This window comes from Oryctolagus cuniculus, chromosome 5 (assembly GCF_964237555.1).
Source record: "Oryctolagus cuniculus chromosome 5, mOryCun1.1, whole genome shotgun sequence".
Classification (NCBI taxonomy): domain Eukaryota; kingdom Metazoa; phylum Chordata; class Mammalia; order Lagomorpha; family Leporidae; genus Oryctolagus; species Oryctolagus cuniculus.
The window spans coordinates 157,550,020-157,571,518 of NC_091436.1; the positions used below are offsets into that span (position 1 = coordinate 157,550,020).

Here is a 21,499-nt window from a genome sequence, read left to right on the forward strand (position 1 = left end):
CCACGGGAAACAAGAATGTGATGATTTTTGAATGCTGTTTCCTTTGGGCTACTACAGGTTGAATATCCCTTATCCAAAACGCTTGGGACCAGAACTGTTATAGGTTTTGGTCTTTCCAGATTTCATATACATAGTGCATATACATATTGAGGTACCTTGGGAGGGAACTCAAGTTTAAACATGAAGTTCATTTGCGTTTCATACATACTTCATGCATACATATAGCCCAAAGGTCAATGTATACAATATTTTTAATGACCTCTTCATGATGTGGAATATTATGCCTGTGGCCTTATCTTACGCTTAGCACATTTTGGATTTTTGAGCATTCAGACTTCCAGATGCTGAATCTGCATAGAGGGACTCTTTGTTAGTCATTCAACAAACAGCATTTGCCACCCACGTGACCTTGAACTAGAGACTGGGGGCACATAAACAGCTGTGCATGTTAACCTCTGCCTTTAACGGCACTGGTAAAGACTCCCTTTGTGAGTCCAGTATCTGTGTTTATGGAGGAGCTTCTCTTCCTTTACATGCGGGCTTTATACATTAGAAGAGAAAGCATTTGGAATATCGCTGTTAAGTGCAGAGGGAGTACATGTTCTAATACACTCGAGTTACAAAACTATTAAAAGTCTATAAGCAGGTTCACATACCAGCTCTGAATCTTTCCACTGGCCATCATTTAGCCCCTGCAAGTCTCCGTTTCCTCAGCTGTCAAATGCAGCTAATAATACCACATAAGATTGAAGTCCACAAGGTACGGAAAGGGCCATCTCACACGGTGACTGTGCCTCACGCTGCTGTCCCACACAACTGTCGAAGAACATTCTACCTGGGCAGAAGGGAACCACAGCCTCTGCTGGTCTGCTCCGCCTTCAGCGAAGGTGGCGCTGGCATTCACACCTGTGTTGTCTAGTTCCGCAGCGCCTCTGGGCTGGCCCTGTGACATGCTTTCATCCTTAGAGCTCTGTGACTATGATGCTTGGTCCACTCTGGACCCAACTCTTGAAAAGGCCTGGCAGCGTCTACTTTTGCACTCTTGGGGACCTTGAGCTTGGGGAACATGGGGAAAAGACCACAGGGAAAGGGCCCGAGGCTATGTGAAGTGGGAGGAAGACCCAGCTTTCTCTGTGTGGAGGTGAGCAGCCGCACGACTCCAACTCCATCTGCTTGCAAATGCATGAGAGACCAGAAGAAGAGTCACCAACTGAGCCCGGTTAATCCTCCGGCCACAAGAGACACCACACTGGGGAGGGGTGCTCTGACACAGCAACATATTTCAGTATTTCTGAAATACCAATGCTGTCCAACAACCCGGCTTCAACACATGCTGTTGCTAACGCCAGCCTGTATACAACTGTGCTCAGCTGAACACCTGATTCAGACTCAACAGGACCGGGCTCCCCAAACTCCTCTGTTAACACGTGACGGGTTAAGGGTGGAGACCTGGTCTAATTACAGTGTCCAGGAGGTGAGCCAGGTGGGGATTGGCCCTCAGAAGCTTGTTCTCATGAGATGTTTGGTTCCATGAGCGGAGCCGGAGTGTGCGTCCTGTGTGTTGGCTCCCTGGTTCGCTGTGTGATCATTCTTCCCCACACCCCCCACCACTGCCGGCCTCCACCAGACACCAGGCTGATGGGGCTGCCGGACCCTGAGCTGTCCTTCCAAGAAGCTCTTGTTAGGTATTTGAAAGTAATGGAAGCTGACTAACGCAACAACAGTCACAACCGCTGGCAGATTCTTCCGCGCTGTGCTTCCCTAACTACCCTTTCCTCTCCTCTCTCAGATCCGGGTAAGCAGAAACTTGAAGCTATAGATGGCAGGCCACCTTACTAACTTCCAGTTCAGTGTGCATTTATTGGATACCTGCTGTGTACCAGGTGCTCCACCCAGCGCTGAGAGAAGAAAAGGGAAAAGGCATTTTATGGCCTTGACTTAGAAGCAAAGAGTGCTGTCTAAAGTTCACATGAGAAGAAGCATATACCTACTAGAGTTTTTCTTTTTAAAACAAAAACAGGGAAACTAAATCTACATTAGAGATTTTTTTAAAAAACAAAACAGGGCCATTCAGTCTACAGGTAAGTAGTATCCATACAAGCAAGACAGTAGTGGTCTGTCCTTTCTTCCTTCCTTCTTGGATTTTTTTTTTTTTTTTTGTATGCTCCATTCCCCCAAAGAGAAATCATGACCCATCCACTTGCTGAAGGATGTTCAACTGGGCTTGCTGCTTTCTTATTAAAATCAGATGCTAAATAGCACTCTGGCTATTTGCATGTTTGTTTTTCCTAGTCACGAGAATTGTCATTGCTGAAAAATGTGTGGAAACAGATTGATTTGGCTTCGCAGTCACTCGCCTCGTGTTTCTATCCCCTTGCTGAGCCACAGCCATGTGCAGGCAAGTTTTGCAGTTCGACACAACCCAACTGATCTTAAAGGAAAAAACCTCCCTCAAGCCAACAATGTGATTATTGCATAAGGGAAGTTCAGAAAGTTAACAGAAATATTGATGAAAAGATAAGCTTATTTTGGTACAAACAATTTTGAAATTCACACACATGAGAGGTCTTCAAAAAGGTCATGCAAAATATATATTAGTCAAAAAAAACCTATACATGGAGTTAAATTTTTTTGCAGAAAAATAAACTTATCTTTTCATTCCCTTTTTCCACAAAATGTCTGCAGGATTAACAGGTATTTCTCTTTATTTAAGGCAACTTTTTAAAAGGTGATCTATTGATTTATTTGAGATACAAAGAGATAAAGAGGGAGAGGGAGAGGGGGAGGGGGAGAGGGAGGGGGAGAGAGATAAGGGCACAGGGAAGGGGGAAAGGGAGGGGAGGAAGAGAGACTTCCTTTCTATCCTCTGGTGCACTTCCAGATGTCATGGAGCAGGGAACGCGTCCAGGTCTCCCATGTAGATGGCGAGGATCCAACAGCGTGAGCCATCAGTGCTGTCTTGCAGGATATATTAGCAGGGAGAAGGAATCAGGAGCAAAGCCAGGGCTCTAAACACAGGCATCCTGACACGGGGTGCAGGCACCCAGGTGGCACCTTAACTGTTACGTCGAACACCAGCCCTCACTCAAAAAAGAAGTCATCTGTTTCTTCTATTTTTTTTTTTTTTTTTTGACAGGCAGAGTTAGATAGTGAGAGTGAGAGAGACAGAGAGAAAGGTCTTCTTTCTGTTGGTTCACCCCTCAAATGGCCGCTACAGCCAGCGTGCTACACCGATCTGAAGCCAGGAGCCAGGTGCTTCTCCTGGTCTCCCATGGGGTGCAGGGCCCAAGCACTTGGGCCATCCTCCACTGCACTCCCTGGCCACAGCAGAGAGCTGGACTGGAAGAGGGGCAACTGGGACAGAATCCGGCGCTCCAACCGGGACTAGAACCCGGGGTGCCAGTGCCGCAGGCAGAAGATTAGCCAAGTGAGCCACAGCTCCAGCCTCTTCTCTTCCTATTTAACGACCACCATATGCTAATTAAACCTCATCCACATGGCTTCCATTATCCCCAAGGACAGCAGTGATGGCTGGTCACTAAATCCCCAGACATTTCTCAGTCTTTGCCATTTGGCTGGCACCTGCCACAGTGGATCTCCCGCTTTCTTGAGCTCCCTCTCTCCCTGGTTAGTGCCACCATCAGCATCTCCTTTCTTTACACTTCCCTAGAGGGCTTTGTCTGCCTTCTCAGTAGGCTCCACTGCCTCTGCTCACCACTCCCAGGTCGGTGGTCTCCCAGGTCCCACTGCAGCCTCCCTGCTTCCCCCCTTCTCTCTTGAGCATCTTTAGTCCATGGCTTCCATGGACACCCAGGTGCCGGTGACTTCCAAGCTTGAGTTCTAGTCTGAACGCTCCAGACTCATTCTTTCTCCCAGTGTCCCTTCCTCCGGCTATCTTGGGAGCACACGAAGTCAGTAAGACTCAAAATCAATTGCTTACTTCCCTCACGAACACACTCCTCTTCAGTTTCCTTGACATGATGAATGGTCTGACTGCTCAGTGAGAAACCTAAGAGTGGTTCTTTATTCTTCCCTGGTGTTCCCCCTCCAATTTGTAATCAAATCTTGCTCATTCTGTCTCTTAAATTTTTCTTGGTCTGTTCATAGTCTTCACTTCCTAATGTCATTATCTTAGTCTAAGCATCTTCATCTCTCCCTGACATTATAATCAACCACCTGCTAACCAGTTTCCTTGTTACTAGAACCAGTAGGAACACTTAATATTCCATTTGATATGACAGTGATGAAATGTCTCCTAATTCAGTTGCAAGGAAATGTTCTCTCATTACAGATACAAGTCTATGGAAGTTGTCACATCATCAATTTGAAAACCACATTTGGTGCCAAGCTTCTCCCATGCTATGCACAATGATCTTCCCACAGTGTCGGTACTGGGGACAGGCATCTGGCCCAGTGGTGAAGGCACAGGTTAAAATGCCTGCATTCCGGCCAGCGCCGCGGCTCACTAGGCTAATCCTCCGCCTTGTGGCGCCGGCACACTGGGTTCTAGTCCCGGTCAGGGCGCCGGATTCTGTCCCGGGTACCCCTCTTCCAGGCCAGCTCTCTGCTGTGGCCCAGGGAGTGCAGTGGAGGATGGCCCAGGTGCTTGGGCCCTGCACCCCATGGGAGACCAGGAGAAGTGCCTGGCTCCTGCCATCGGATCAGCGCGGTGCGCCGGCTGCAGCGCGCCAGCCGCGGTAGCCATTGGAGGGTGAACCAACGGCAAAGGAAGACCTTTCTCTCTCTCTCTCTCTCTCTCTCTCTCTCTCACTGTCCACTCTGCCTGTCAAAAAAAAAAAAATGCCTGCATTCCACATTGGAGCACTTAGGTTCAACACCCAGCTCTGGCTCCCGACTCTACCCTCCTGCTAATGCAGACCCTGGGAGCAACGGTTATGGCTGAGTAACTGGGTGGCTGCTTCCCACGTGGGAGCTGTGGATACTGCATCTCAGCCCTGGCACTGGAGGCACTTGGGAAACGAACCACCATCTCTCTCCCCATCTCTCTAATAAAAAACTGCAGGCCCTCTGCTTCCTAGTGCATGAGGATAACGTCCACGCCCCTGGCACACGTGGAAACCCTTCTACGAGCAGATGCTTGCCCCCCTCCTCATCTCTCACTATTCTCACTGCGCCTCCCACCAGCGATTCTTTTCAAGCCATAAACTCGTCCTAAGTTACAGATCTCCAACTTCTTTCTTCTTCAGGATTCCCTGTATTCTGTTCAAACACACTGGGTAAACATCCACTTCTCTAGGAAACTTCCTGGTATCTTGGGACTCCATTGGGTTCACCTTTTGAGTTCATAAAGACCCTGCTTGTCTCCTATCACACATCACTAATATTTCATCATAATTTCTGGCTTGATCACCTGTTTTTTCCTTTAAGAGAATAATCTTTGGGAGTAAGGGGCTATATCTGTATTCATAGTTGCAATTTTATGGACAATGTAATATCTGGTACATAATAAATGTAACAGGCTAAGCTGTTTTTTTTTTTTTTTTTTCTGAACTTCTATGGTTTATGGAAGCCTTAAAAACCTATGTTTGGGGGCCGGCGCCGTGGTTCAATAGGCTAATTCTCCGCCTGTGGTGCCAGCACACCGGGTTCTAGTCCCGGTCGCGGCGCCAGATTCTATCCTGGTTGCCCCTCTTCCAGTCCAGCTCTCTGCTGTGGCCCGGGAGTGCAGTGGAGGATGGCCCAAGTGCTTGGGCCCTGCACCCGCATGGGAGACCAGGAGAAGCACCTGGCTCTTGGCTTTGGATCAGTGCAGTGCGCTGGCCGCAGTGCGCTGGCCACAGCAGCCATTGGAGGGTGAACCAATGGTAAAGGAAGACCTTTCTCTCTCTCTCTCTCTCTCACTGTCCACTCTGCCTGTCAAAAAAATAAATAAATAAATAAAACCTATGTTTGGGGCTGGCATGGCAGTGCAGTAGGTTAATCCTCCGTCTGTGGCACCGGCATCCCATATGGGCGCCGGTTCTAGTCCTGGCTGCTCCTCTTCCCATCCAGCTCTCTGCTATAGCCTGGGATAGCAGTGGAGGATGGCCCAAGTCCTTGGGCCCCTGCACCTGCATGGGAAGACCAGGAAGAAGCTCCTAGCTCCTATCTTTGGATCAGTGCAGCTCTGGCCATTGCAGCCATTTGGGGAGTGAACCAATGGAAATAAGACCTTTCTCTGTTTCTCTCTCTCACTGTCTGTAACTCTACCTCTCAAATAAATAAATACAATCTTAAGAAAAAAACACTATGTTCTATACAAGTGGATAATATTACTGTGTTAGCTTGAAGAAATGGGAACATCAAGTGAACACTAATGTTTGGGTGCACAGGCCTACAACTCTCTCTCTTTCAAGGACACTGGTGCTATTCATGATCACCAGTTTTTCAATCTATTGGGTTTATCTCTTTGCCTCAGCGGGGAAAATATAAACCTACAGCTGAAGAGCTATACCAGTGATGGTGCACGGAGCTTCCCTGGTGGACAGAGCTGACCTTGCACCAGATTGGAGGTATGGCTTCTGACTGTTGACATACTCTTCAGTCCTACAATACAGACGGATGTCAAGACAAGCCTCGCTGTAAACTTGGAGTGCATTTCTCCATTGCAAGAACTGCAACTGCACCCCTAACTCCAATTGCATGGTTGGCTAGGATACTAAGTAAAGAGGAACTGGCACTCTGAGGCTGGTATCAGAGACCCCCAGACGCCTCTCCCACCAGGCCCAAAGGCAGAATCCCACACGGGCTTTCGGAACCTTCATCGTCCAAGGCATTTTAGCTGAAGAGGAAGAATTCTGGATACAAGGGCTTACTGGGAAGAGATTCCTGGGGCCTAACAGTTGCAAAAGTTATCAGCAACTCTGGGTGATTTGAAGGACAAAATAAAGTCAGCAGGGTTTCATCCTGAAGGGAAACAGGAAGTTCGGTGAAGCAGCTGGCTAAGGGGCCAGGGGTAAGTGTGGGCTCTTGTTGTATGGAGGGATTTCAGGAGCAGAAGACACTGAGGGTTCATTCTAGACCCGGTCATGAGTACCAAGGGAGCCCCCAGTGTGTTTGGGGCTCACTCTTCATTGACTGCTGCTGTCAGTTGGGTGGGGCTGCTGCAGGCAAAGACTGGATGCCATAGTTCACAGGTTCCAACAGGGTGACAGGAGCACAGGTAACCAATTACTCCTATTGAAGGTGCTGCCGCCTCTATTAGTTGAGTTTGCCCATAGCTGAAGTGATAGATTACAAAGCAATCTATGAATCAATTAAACTGCAGCAGTTAAGAGGCTTAAACATATGATGGGCTAAAAATACCTTAGAGAAAGAAATCAGTCTAAGTAAATACCAATCCAGCAATTAGTTCAGTGCTAAAACCAAAGAGGAAGCTTCCTTTTATTCTTTGATTGAAAATGGCAAATTAAGTCAACTCCAAATCTTAGAAATAAAATATATGATGGGACTTGTAACAGTCTGTGGAAAAAAAGGATTATAAGATTAAGCTTATTTTGGTGCAAAACATTTTTGAAATCCATGCATAGGGTTTTCATCAGATGCACTTTCCAGAGACATCTGGAAGACCCTTTGTACAGGTGCTAATTTATTAGCAGGATCACTTAGCACATTTTAAATAGAATAAATCCATTTTCTGACTTATCCCTCTATTCCAAAAGTCTACTCTCATAATTTTTTTAAAAAAAAAAAAACATGGTCTGGCATTTTCCAATTTATTTTTTTAAAGATTTATTTATTTATTTGAAAGAGTTACACACACACACACACACAGAGAGAGAGAGAGAGAGAGAGAGAGAGACAGAGAGAAAGGCAGAGAGAGAGAGGGAGAGGTCTTCCATGCACTGGTTCACTCCCCAATTGACTGCAATGGCCAGAGCTGTGCTGATCTGAAGCCAGGAGCCAGGAGCTTCTTCTGGGTCTCCCAAAGAGACCCAAAGGGGCAGGTGCCCAAGCACTCGGGCCATCTTCTACTGTTTTCCCAGGCCATAGCAGAGAGCTGGATCGGAAGTGGAGCAGCCGGGACTCAAAACAGGTGCCATATGGGAATCTGGCACATATGGGAATCACCACAGTGCTGGCCCCTGCTCCCATAATTTTAGGTTGCACTTGGCTTTCATCACCGCGCTACCTTGAGAGTCATTGCAGAAGGCATTTCTTTCCCCCAAAGCGCCTGTCCTGCCTTCCACCAGCAACAGCTCCCATGGATTGTTTTAAAATTCTTTGACCTTTTAGCAACTCAGAGTCCATTGATTTTTCTAATTCCTCTCAACACATGGGAACTCTTCTTCCTTTTGCAATTTAAAGTTCAATTACTGAAGTGGGTTGAATTGTGTCTCCCCAAAAGATGTGTCCAAGTCCTAACCCCTGGTGCCCGTGAATGTGACCATATTAGGGAATAAAGTCTTTGCCGTGTAACAAAGGTAAGTGTCTCAGAGATTATCCTGGCTGCAGGGTGCGCCCTAAACCTAATGTCTATTTGCATTATAAGGACCTTGTGTAAGGGTCATTATACAAGAAAGGAGAGGAAGAAAACTGTGATCCAGAGAGAGACAGGGAGAGGAGGACCACATGGATCCAGGCAGGGCTGAGGTACAGGGGTTGGCGGCTGCTACCAGCAGCTAAGACTGACATGGGGCAGAGCCTCTCTGAGGGCCTGCAGGAGGAGCGTACCCTGCATGCACTGTGACTGTGGATTTCTGGCTCCTGAAACTGACACCAAACTTCTGTTGTTTCAATCTATCAAGTTTATGGTAATTTATTAGGAAACTAACAAAATTATCTTAATCTCCTTTCTTTCCATTCCTCCCCTTTTTCTTTTCTTTTCTTTTTTTTAAAATTCAGCCCAGCATGAACTAACTACCTGCTTTATCTGTGGCTGGGCCCAGATGGCCAAATTCTAAGACAAAAGTCACCAGTACCTGCAGTCACTTGTGATTCAAATTTTTTAAGCTTTATTTTATTTATCTGAAAGGGTGAGAAAAGGGGAGGGGGAGGAAAAAGAGAGGGGGGAAGAAGTGGAGGGAGGGAGGGAGAGGGGAGAAGGAGACGGAGGGAGGGAGGGAGGGAGGGAGAGAGAGGGAGAGAGGGGGAGAGAGGGGGAGAAGGTGAGAGGGGGAGAGGGGGAGAGGGGGGGAGAGGGGGAGAGGGGGAGAGGGGGGGAGAGGGGGAGAGGGAGAGAGGGAGAGAGGGAGAGGGAGAGAGAACCGATCCTTCTTCCATTCTGTTTACTCCCCAAATGACTCCAACAGCCAGGGCTGGGTCAGGCCAAAGCCAGGATCCTGGAATTCCAAGAATGTCTCCCATGTTGGGACAGGGCCCAAGCACTTGAAACATCCTCTGCCTTCCCCGAAGGGAGGCAGAATCGGAAGTGGAGCAGCCAGCTCTCAAACCCTGGCTCATATCAGATGATGGCATGGAAGGTGGTGGTTTAACCTGCTGTGCCATGATGCCAGTTCCAATCCAAAAACACTAAATGGCAAATTCCAGAAATAACTAATTCGTATGTTTTGAGTTTCACACTGTTGTGATTAGTATAAGCTCTTCTGACCATGCCACTCCGTCCCACTCAGGATAGAGTCACGCACAGCGTAACCAAACCATTTAACATCACTTGACCACTAGTCACTCAGCAGGCTCCTGTTATCAACTGGCTTTTTGTAGAACTGATGCTTGTATTGAAGTCACACTTATTTTACCTAATAATGGCCCTAAGAGTAGTGTTGCTGGCAATTCAGATACGCTTTACAACTTTTATTACAGTACAGTTATAATTGTACCATTATATTATTGTTGTTGTTAATCTCTTGCCATGCCTAACTCATAAATTGAGCTCTATCATAGGTGTGTATGTATTTAAACACATAACATATATGAGGGGTCTTCAAAAAGTTCATAGAGACGTGTATTATGAAAAACTAGGCACTGATATCATAATCTTTTTGTACCATAATAAACTTATCTTTTAATTCCAATTTCCATGACTTTGTGGAGCACCCTTCTACAAGGTCATGACCATCATCTGTGGTCTCGGGCATCCCCTGGGGGTCTTGGGTCATATTCGCAGTGGGTGAAGGGGACTCCTGTACGTTTATAGCAATGTGATAACCTGAGGTAGCCTTAGTGCTACAGTCCCTCTCCTCCCCTTCCTGCTAGAAGACCACCTCTCTTACTACCTAGAAAACTCAGCCATCGGATAGTCACCAAGCAGAGCCACCAGTCCACCTGCCACACAGACAGCTTGTGTCCCTCCTAGCTCAGCAGAGTTCATTCCTCCTCTGGTGCCAGCTCTTCTCTCTCTGTGCATCCTACCAACCTGTCCCTCCTCAGCTCTCTTACCCACTCTCCTCTGCCTCCAACATCTTGTAACTCTCTTTCTTCTAGAGCCGTCACATTGGCTTTGTGTGTTTCTATCTCTGCCATGTAAAACAATGAAGACAAGCCAGACAACACACACACAGTGACTCCCAGTAGAGATGCACACATGCAACCCCCTACAGACACACACGTGTCCTCCTTGTCCCATCCCTCCTCACTTCACTGCCACTCTTCAAAACGTTCTTCCCCACTGATCTGACATCTGTCCCACACAGCTCTTGCTGGTCACCCATGGCCTCCAGCTGACAGGAGCCATTCACATCCGTGGCCACATCCTGTACTTCTCTCCCTTGGTGCTCTCACGGCCATGGAGGACACACCTCCCTCACAGGCTCTGTTCCTGGCTCCCAGCACGTCTCAGTGTCGCGGTTTTAATCCCAGCTCTGGCCACAGCCTTTCCATCTTTACACGTTCATCCTCCCTCACCTCCACGTTAGTCTTCCTTTGTCTCTAAGACAGCCTTGGCTCGCTTTCCCTTCCATTCCATATTTGTTCCCTAGCCAATCTCATACATAGTCATCACTCTCATTATCATAAGTATGCAAATGACCCCCAACTTTACATACCCGTGCCAAACTCCTCCTTTGTGGTCCAACTGCTAACTCTGGGTATTATAAGTAGACCCAATCACACATCTAAAATTGGAATCATACCTCTCCTCCCCTGACTACTATTCCTCAGAATATGCATCCCAGCTAAGGCCACCAACACTGAGGTGCTGTGCTAGGCACTTCTTTTCTCAAATTTTTATTAGCTTTATTGAAGAATAAATACATACAAAAACCCTGGAGGCTTAACAATTTCTACAGTTTGATGAGTTTGGACACAGGCATATACCCCGGAGAGCATCAGCACCATCAAGGTGACAAACATATCCATCACGTCCACTGGGCACACTCCCCTTTGACCGCTTGTGTGTGCATGCGTGTGTGCAGAGCATGTCCCATGGATGCAGTCTCTTCATGGACTATGGCTCCCTATAGACCCTGTTGTGCACTGGCTCTCTAGAACTTACCCATCTTGGGTAACTGAAACTCCATCCCCAGTAAGCCACAGCGCCTGTGTTCCCCTCCCATGGCAGCCACTATCTTATTCCCTGCTCCTGTGAGTTTGAATACTTTAGATGCCTCACGTGAGTGGTCTGAGTGTGTATCTACCTTCTGGGATTGGCGAGGTCATTAAACATAAGGTCTTTCAGGTTTCTCTCTGTTGTTGCAAATACCAGGTTGTTCCCCTTGTTTGAGACTAAACAATATTCCAACCAAACGCCAAAATGGAATATTATTTGATTCCACAAACACCACTTCTCTTTCTCCTTCCCATATCTAACCTGTCACTTAGTCCTGTCACTTGCTCTTTACAAAGTCTCCCAACCCCTCCCTTTCCACTGCCAAGTATTAGTTCATGCTGCTGTCATGTGCGTCATGGTCTCCTCACTGGTCTGCCTGCAGCCACTCATGCTCTTGTCTAACTTAGACTGTGGGACACGGGACCGGTGAGGCTCCAGCCTCAGCCCATGTGACAGCTTCACCTCTCTGCAATGCTTCTCCCTACTTGCCTATACTGTTCATCCCTATTTCTTCTCCCCCTGCTGTTTCTGCTCTCGGAGTGCTCATTTCCTTATTCCTAATCCTTCCCCAGATTTCAGCTCAAACCTCTCTTCACCAGGAAATTTCTGTGTCCTCTCGGCCCAAGTCAAGACCTCCTTCTCGCTCTCCATCTCCTCCCCTGCCCTCCCCGTAGGTGTGATCTGACCTCTGCTTCTGTGACTTGACCTTCACCTCTTCTCCTGTGCTGCACATGTCACAAGGTTAATAACGAGGTCTTGTTTAGCTTTCAGCTATACTCCCAGGGCCACGTGGTGCTCCAGCACACGGTGGACACTCAGTAAACATGTGTGTGTGGGTGTGGGTGGGTGTGGATTTCCCCCACCAAGGTCCTAGGTGTGCAAAAAAATCCTAGAAGCACAAAAGGAATTTGGACACAATATAGATATTCCAGGGCCAACCCCACCATTTATTATTTTTCCATTCAGAGGAAATGAAATCATAATTCAGTGGCATCTTCACAGCTTACTCCTGCCAGGCTACTTTTCTATAAATACAGTTCTCATTCTCTAAGAATCTGGATAAGACTGTGAGAGCTGGCCATCTGGGGGAGGCACCATCAGTTCTATCTGGGAGGCGATGCTACCATCTGCCTTTACGCCTGGGGTAGGTGTGGAGATGCACTTTGGACACTGCTGGTGCTTCCCATAAGCAGCTGGGTATGTCTAGCTAAGGGCTCCACAGCTCTGGGGAGATTGACAAGCACATAGGGACCATCTCCGGAGGACCTATAATTTTACATTCTATTACTGTTTTTCTCCTACTGCCAAGTGATACACGCAAGCTTCTAAGAACAATGCATAGTTGTGGGAGCTTCCACCACCATCCAGAGCTCAGCCTCTGGGTCTTAATGCTCACATGTAGGGGGCAGAGTGTGATGAATGGGATCCATGGATACAAGAGGTTATGATCAACTCTGGGCCATAAGCATTTCCAGCTTAAGGCCTTTTGAAGCCACCAGCTTGGAGCATGAAGATGTAGGCATAGCATGAGGCCTGGAGATCTGCCTTTGAAAATGTGTGTAGTCATCAGTGCCAACATGGAAGAGAATTTGAGGTCATAATTTTCAAATGTAGTTTTCTTATTGCTACACAATTTACAAATCCTATTTGCAGGTGTGCCTTTGAAGGTACCGTCGACACAGACACAGGTGGCCTGTGATGTTGGTTACATTAAAACTACAGCACAGCTAATTATGGCAAATTATATATGTAACTCCAAGGAAATAATCATAAGCCAAGTGTACATTGTGCTAATGTCCTTTGTATGGCTAAGAAAGCAAATAACTTTAAATACACACATATAACATAAATGTAACATGTGGACTTACTCTTTCAAACAGTGGGCATCATTGTACCTATAAAAAGATACTGTGTACGCTGACAAAGAATTTCTCATCAGCCAAATGTTTCTCAGGTTCTCCTGCAGTCCTTTTCTTAAGGCCTGATTTTGGCCTGTTAAGTTCCTCTCTGCCTCATCCAATTTTAGCAGGGATCCTGCTCAGTCAGCTCAACCAGAGTCCCCCATCCTCAATATTGGATCATCCTCAGTATCAAATCCAGTTCTTCATTTTCCACTGCCCCTGGCTGATGGCTGATCACTGTCTGCCATCAGAATCCCCCATACTCCTGGGGTTTGCTCTTGGCCATTTTTTTTACCTGCTCTTTGGTTATAATTCCCGCCTGCCCATGCTGTCTTTAAGTCAAACCCAATCTCTCTCCCCTAAGCAAGACCCCAGTGCAGCGGTCCCAGCATCTCTTGCAATGGCCCTGAATCAGGTCCATCCAAGATCTTCAACAAGTGTCACTAAATATTTGCTTTTCTTTATATACAAGACAAATGCACGCCCACCAGCTGAAATTGACCAACTAATTAACATTCCCATAGTCAATGCCCTTTTATATTTTATTACACACGCAAGTAAGTCTGCACTTTAAAGCATTTGAACATATAAAAGGGGACTTCAACAAGTCAGGGAAAAATAGAATGAAAAGCATGAGCTAATTTTGGTGCAAAAATATATAGAAGTACATATTATAAAAAATTTGCCTTAGCCGGCGCCGTGGCTCAATAGGCTAATCCTCCACCTTGCGGCGCCGGCACACCGGGTTCTAGTCCCGGTTGGGGCGCCGGATTCTGTCCCGGTTGCCCCTCTTCCAGGCCAGCTCTCTGCTATGGCCAGGGAGTGCAGTGGAGGATGGCCCAGGTGCTTGGGCCCTGCACCCCATGGGAGACCAGGAAAAGCACCTGGCTCCTGGCTCCTGCCATCGGATCAGCGCGGTGCGCCGGCTGCAGCAGCGGCCATTGGAGGGTGAACCAACGGCAAAGGAAGACCTTTCTCTCTCTGTCTCTCTCTCACTATCCACTCTGCCTGTCAAAAAAAAAAAAAAAAAAAATTTGCCAGGGTAAATATTCACTTTTGAAAAAAGCTAGAATACTTTCAGTCATGTACTCATCTATCACGGTATAGTTTCTGCCTTCGATAATTCAGGAGCTGAATGTTTCTTTAAAGAAAAATCTACATATAAATATCACATTCAGCTGCCGAACTAATCAGTTTGGCCATGGCGATTGCAAGAACTGGCTAAGAATAGTTAATGATATGAATGATTTACAGTTAGCGACTTTGCTTGTCACATATTTGAGTCTTTTCTCCCAAAAGAGCTTTAGAAGAAAAATGTTCAGGTTTTTAATGATTCATGAGCAATTTGCTACCACTGTTATTTGCTCCTATTGCTGGACAAGTTTTCCAATGTCTTGAAGAAGCCAACATCGTCACTCATGTGAGAAGGATGAGGGCCTTGCCTGTGGCATTGCCAAGTGCACTGAACACAGCCCCTGATGTGCCAGAAGGAAATGCATCTACCACTCCACCATTCAGGGACTCATGCTGACAAAAGGCGATTATTTAAATGTGTGTATATTATTACAAAGCATCTTGCAGAGTTAGGAAAGGATTTTGAGATTTCTCTGGTACTATTTTTTTTCAACACTTCAGTGTTTTTTCACTCCCATTTTCTTTCTATATTTCATTTAGATTTCCTTTCCCTTATTATTATTTTTTAAAAAGTTATTTATTTGAACAGTGAAAGAGAGAGAGAGAGAGAGAGAGAGATCTTCAATTCCCTGGTTTACTCTTCCAATGGCTACAACAGCCAGGGCTAGGCTAGGCCAAAACCAGGAGCCAGGAACTCCATCTGAGTCGCCCAAGTGGGTGGCAGGGGCCCAAGTATTTAAGCCATAAACTGCTACTTCCCAGGCACATTAGCAGGGAGCAGTATTGGGAATGAGGTAGCCAGGCTCAAACCAGCACTCTGATATGGGATGTGGACATCACAAGTGGTGGCTTAACTCACTGTACCATAGTGCCTACCATTAATTTTTATTTTAAGTTTTGATACTTAATAATTACACACAATTTTGGGGTAAAGTGTGATAATTTGATACACGCATAAAATGAGTAATGATCAAATCAAATCTATGAGTATTTCCATCTTCTTAAATGTTTATTTAAAAAATTTTTTTATTCATTTGAAAATAGTTACAGAGTCAGGCAGAGACAGAGCGATCTTCTATCTGCTGATTCACTCCCTAGATGGCCTCAATGGCCAGGGCTGGGCCAGGTAGAAACCAGCTTTATCTGGGTCTCCCACACAGGTGGCAGGGGCCAAAACACTCGGGCCATCCTCCACTGCTTTCCCAGGTCATTAGCAGGGAGTCGGATGTGAAGTCTGAGCAGCTGGGATGTGAACCAATGTCCACCTGAATGGTGGCAGCCTGACCTGCTATGCCACAACGCCAGCCCCTATCATTTCTTTGCATTGGGAACCACTGAGCTCCCTTTCTCTAGTCCTTTACAAAACACATAGCAAACTGTAAGCAGCAGTCACCCTCCTGTGCTGTAGCACACTAGAACTTGTGCTCTCTAACTGTATTTTTATTCCTGTAACCAATGACCTAAGTGCTCTTCTCTCTCTCACTCCATAGGGGACATCCATTTGGAGTTTTGCTCACTTGTCGATCACTCAGTGGTTTTTAGGAATGTCTGAAGGACCTGTGAGTTTTGTTACAACTTCAGGGGTCTGCACATGACTGAGAGTGTGGAGAACTCAATATGAATGCAGGGATTTGGTCAGAGGGGTGATGATTGAGAGTCGTGAAATTCTGAAGTTCATTCATTTCTAACCCAAGGGTAAAAGCAAAACCCTTTGTGTCTTTTCCTATATATCTCCCTCTGCATACCCTTATGTATGTAAAAATATCCATTTAAGGAGAAGTTATTTGCTTGGCAGTTAAGATGCCCACATTCCTACATCAGAGTCCCTGGGTTCGATTCCCAGCTCCTGACTCCAACTTTTCCTGCTAATACAGACGCTGGGAAGAAGTGTTGATGGCTCAAGTAATTGAGTCCCTGCCACTCACATGGGAGACCTAGTCCAGCCCTGGCCTGGTCCTGGCCATTGTGGGCATTTGAAGAATGAAACACTGAATGGGAGTTCTCTATATCTCAAATCAATAATTTTTTTAAAAATCTACCTAGGATGCCAGATCAATTCTCCACAAACATTAAGTGACGTAAGGTACTGTTCTTACTCCGAGTTTGTAAGTGAGACAATTGAGGTTAAATCCGTTGAGCAAAGTCATATCACTAACAAGTGTCAGGGCTGGGATCTGAACCCAGGCAGGCTACCTCCAGGATCTGGGCTTTAACCTCTCAGCTGTTCTGCCTTTCCTCCACTATTCTTTGCTTTCCACTGAGCTACAAATCTTTGTCACTCATTATTCTTTGTTTTCCTGCCATGTTCAAGAGTCATTAATTCAAGATCTCTCCTCTGTGAAATCACCTTTCCTTATCTGCCAATGGGCATAGACAAGGTCTGTTCTGCTGTGTGTTGACATTTACTGGAACAATGAGAACAGGGATGGATAATAAAACCCGGAGTGTCAATGGTAGGATGAAAGCATTCAAGTGCGGAAAAAAGAGGGGTTTTATGTTCAGATTAATTACAGATCAAAAAGAAGTGGTTGTTCTGCTACTGAAAAAACCACAACAAAATCCTTGACATACAAGAAAACACAGAGCTTGTCAATGCCACTATCAGTCACATTGAAGAATTATATAGACCAAATAAACCCCAAGACTTGCATTGAACTGCACTAATTAAGAAACAGCACCGGATTCAACAAATAACTAACAAGAAATAAAGGGGGCAAAAATCACCTTACCTGCTGACGTGTGTTTGAATTTTTCGCTTTTCTTCTTCCTCCATTTCCAAGGCTTGAAAATCCTTCCCAGGTTGGCAAACTTACTTCTCCTCCGGATGGGCGGGGTGTGGGTGCCCGGGACCAGGGAGTCAGAACGCATGGCCGCCAGCCTCTCCACTTCCTCAGCTTGTTTTCCCAAGAAAGAGATGAAATAGAGAGAGGGAGGGAAAAAGTGTTCAAATGGGAGCTCACAGATGGCCAACGTTTTCCATGGTTACAGATAACAGAGAGCATGTGACCAGAGTTCTGCTTCTCTTTTTGCCTTTTGGAATGGAAGTCATACCAGTGCGTTCTCAAGGCTGCGGACCGTCAGCCAAACCTTACAGATTCTGATGCCTAGAAGTCTGTCCAGCCTTCACTTGGACTTGAGTGGGAGGACAGCACTCCCAACATGCCAGGGACTCCCCCCAGATGCAGGGAGAGTTGGTCCAGGGGTCCAGTATGTCTCAGCAGGTGCAACCACTGTAGCACAGCCTGCTGAGACCACAGGAGGGGGGAAACATTTACCAACTGTCTACCCTGGAGTCAATGTCTCGCCACCCATTGCTCTTTACTTCCTACTACCTTGCTTTATCCAGACCCACGGGAGCACTGAACCCTGCTGAGTGAGTACGGCCCCTACCTTAGGGTCAATGACCAATTCAGAGTCACTCACTCTTGCACTGGATCTTACAAGTCCCTTAATTTCTCCAGGTTTTTTTTTTTTTTTTGCCTACTGCTGTTTAAAAAAATAATCATGGAAATTGAGAGCTGGGAGTGTCTTTAGGGAACACTTAGAATAATCCCAATAACTGAACGTCTGTGCATAATACTTTCAATCCCATCACAGTTCAAGGACCATACAGGTCACAAACACCCCAACCCCATTCTACCTCCGTGAAATAAAATAAATACTTGTCCCGGTCACAGGAGTTTTCATATATACCTCAATTTGCTTTTTTTAAGATAGGAATATTCAGAGAAAATAACCTCCCTGGCAAAATCGAGGGGAGGGGAGGAACTCAACTTTCCAGAAAATGAAATCATATGGAGAGCTGGGGCAAACGCAGACACGCTGTGCTTCACTTCAAACACTGTCCTTCAGAAAGTCATCTGGGCTTTTGCAACATTCACAGGCCTTGAAAGCACAAGGATGCAGCCCGATGATCCGCCTGTTGTGGTCTGCAAATGCTTTGAGCCCTGGAGAGCTCCTCGTTCAATAAAGACACACGGAACTGCGATCATGAACCAGGCAGTGCACTGGGGCGGTCATGCTGGCGCCAGATGATGGGGATGGACCTGGGAGACGTGTTAGAAGTGGTCCATGAATAGGTCTTAGCAACTGCCTGGATGGCGTAGCGGATAGGACACAGATCATTTCCCACTTCTCAGCTTCCCGTCAGGGAGAGCACCCTTCATTCAGTAAGACTAGAAAGACAGGGAAAGACTCAGCTTTGAGAGTTAGGGCAGCAATGACTTGAACGTGTTCCAATAAAAATGGCCCTTACAATTTTGATTACAGAAGCTCCTCCACTTACGATGGTGTTGCAGCCTGATGAACCCGTCTTCCATATTAAAGATCATAAATACAAAAATGCATTGAATGCATCTGGCCTCCCATGTACCCTAGCTCAGCAACACAGCACACTATTGAGTACTGGGGGTTTCCTGTTGTGGTCAGGGGGCTGTGCTTGCTGGCACCAGCTGGAATCACCGGAGAGGGCTGCACAGCACAGTGCTAGCCCAGATGACTGAAGTTCAACATTCCAACTGCAGGTTCTACCAAATGCACCTCTTTTCCAAGCACCCTGAAGTTGAGAAATCATTAAGTCAAAGTATCCTAAGTCCAGGATTGTCTGGATGTGGCTCAGTGCACTGGCAGCTCCCCTTTGAGTCACTTAAATAAGGGACCACACGATGCCATCCAGAGTGGTTTCTGGGGAAGACACACAGAAGAGCTGGGCACGATGCTGAGCACAGAGTCCTGGGGTGGGGACGGAGGGGATGCAGACAGGGGGCAGCATGCAGACACACTCCCCAACAGGTGCCACGATGCTAGATTCAGGGAAGGCAAAAAGGAGAGAGACTGATTTGGCTTCACAGGGATGGGAAAGGCCTTGGGAGGTCGTTTTGGGCTGAATTTTGAAAGAGGAGGAACTGCTCTCTCCACATGATGTAAAGGGAGAAATGGATCCCTCGGTGGAGAAATAGACCTAAAAGGAACAGAGAGGATCTGCAGAGCAGGTATGCCTGGGGGCTTCAAGGAACCTGGTGAAGTGAGCGGAGTGAAGTGAAGCAGAGGGCTGGTGGCTGCAGAAGACTAGAGCGCGTTCGAGTGAGCTTTTGCAAGGTTGTATTAGGCATTTTTGTTTTATCCTGTAAGTCAAAGGGAAAGGATGGGAATTGGAAAATGGGTAATTGACATTACCATATCCAACAAATACATGTGGTGTGCTCCTGGTGTACCAGACACTCAGGCTACATCAGTAAACAAAACAGATAAAAATACCAACTCATGGAGCTCACACTGGGAGTGGGGTGTGGGGCAGACAGTCAACATGAAACTAAGCAAATTATAGATTATGCTAGAAGATACTTGCTTCAGGAAAAAAAAAATGAAAGGATCAAGTGGGATCCAGTAAATGAGATCAAGAGTGTCTGGGAGGAGGATCAGGCTGATTGAGAAGGCACGTGATCAGAACGCAGCTAGATTTGCTCCTTGGGCTGGCGCCGCAGCTCACTAGGCTAATCCTCCGCCTTGCGGCGCCGGCACACCGGGTTCTAGTCCCGGTTGGGGCGCCGGATTCTGTCCCGGTTGCCCCTCTTCCAGGCCAGCTCTCTGCTGTGGCCAGGGAGTGCAGTGGAGGATAGCCCAAGTGCTTGGGCCCTGCACCCCATGGGAGACCAGGAGAAGCACCTGGCTCCTGCCATCGGATCAGCACGGTGCGCTGGCCGCAGCGCGCCGGCCGCGGCGGCCATTGGAGGGTGAACCAACGGCAAAAGGAAGACCTTTCTCTCTGTCTCTCTCTCTGTCTACTCTGCCTCTCCAAAAAAAGGAAAAAAATTAGATTTGCTTTTTAGGAATATCACTGTAGCAGCAAAGGGACCCAAAAGAAGCAGGTGACAAAGAAGGCAACAAGGAGACCACTGCAATTATTGTAACTGGGATCCAAGTTGGGCAGGGAGAAAAGGTGAGACTCAGCCAGATGTAGCAACTTCCTGGATAAACATTAAGAAGTACCAGATGCAAGAATGTCAAAGTTGTTGGCTTTTGATCCCAGGTCAACGGGAAGATTTCATGTCTTAAAGAACTTTGATGATAAGAGGAAGAAGCAGGTTAAGACAGTAGCATGGGAGTTCAAGGAAGAGGACTACGGAGCCAGATAATTCAATCTGTCTGCAAAGGCCCTTTAGTGGGTTGGCTTTGATGTCCTAAGGGCATGGAGAACTACTAAGAGGAAAGCTGCCGGGATGGGGCAGCAGAAAATCAATCTGGTCAGTGGAATGAGATGCAAAAGTCAGCAGAGAGGAAGAGACTGAGGATGTGTGAACAAGGCTGAGAAGTTTACGGAACGGTTTTTAGGGAGAGGAAGAGAAAGTAGGAACAAAAGTACACTGCAGATTACTGGCCACTGACAGACGTTACCATGAGTGGTTCAAAGTTTAAACTGAGGTCTCTGCTCAACAAATGCAGAGATCAGATGTGGGTTTTGGGGAGATCAAAGGAAGGAAGAAGATCATGATCCTGAGACTTCTAAGCAAGTTTGGGATGCAGACTGGTTGAGGAAAGTGTTAAATAAAAATTCTACAAGAAATGAGAAGAAAGCCAAACTAAGCATTAAGCAGGCTTTGAAGCAACACTGAATTTGGACATGATGCTTCTTCCATGTCATCAGCCACCTGCCTTGCTGCTCCTTCAGCCATGCTTAGAGAGCCACGTAGTAGACAGCATTGTGGGAAACTGAAGCAGGAAGTCCAGTGTGAAAGCTCAGTCTACACAGTCGGATGGTCTGACTCCCACAAGGTCACTGCCTTGCCTTACCTGACACTCTCAGTGTTGCCAGTCCAGATTTTACAAGCCTCCAGATTCATACAGCCATCTCTTGGTATTTGTGCAGAATTGGTTCTAGGACACCCATGAAGACCAGAATCTGCAGACGCTCAAGTTTCCTTCATCAAATTGTGACGAATGTGCATATAACTTGCACAGTCCTCCCCATCAGATCATCTCTAGGTGGCTTATAAGACCTAATACCATGTGAATGCTATGC

At 46.7% G+C, this 21,499-nt stretch overlaps 1 protein-coding gene across 15 annotated transcripts in view; it reads right to left on the reverse strand.

Annotated features, from left to right (window-relative positions):
• Positions 1-21,499, reverse strand: part of PHACTR1 (phosphatase and actin regulator 1) — a 582,572-nt gene that overhangs the window by 225,384 nt on the left and 335,689 nt on the right. For all 15 annotated transcript variants that reach the window (XM_051855839.2, XM_051855837.2, XM_051855844.2 and 12 more), the window contains one exon: positions 17,211-17,375. In XM_051855839.2, coding sequence (XP_051711799.1) covers positions 17,211-17,375 — 165 coding nt within the window. The remainder of the gene's footprint in view (positions 1-17,210; positions 17,376-21,499) is intronic.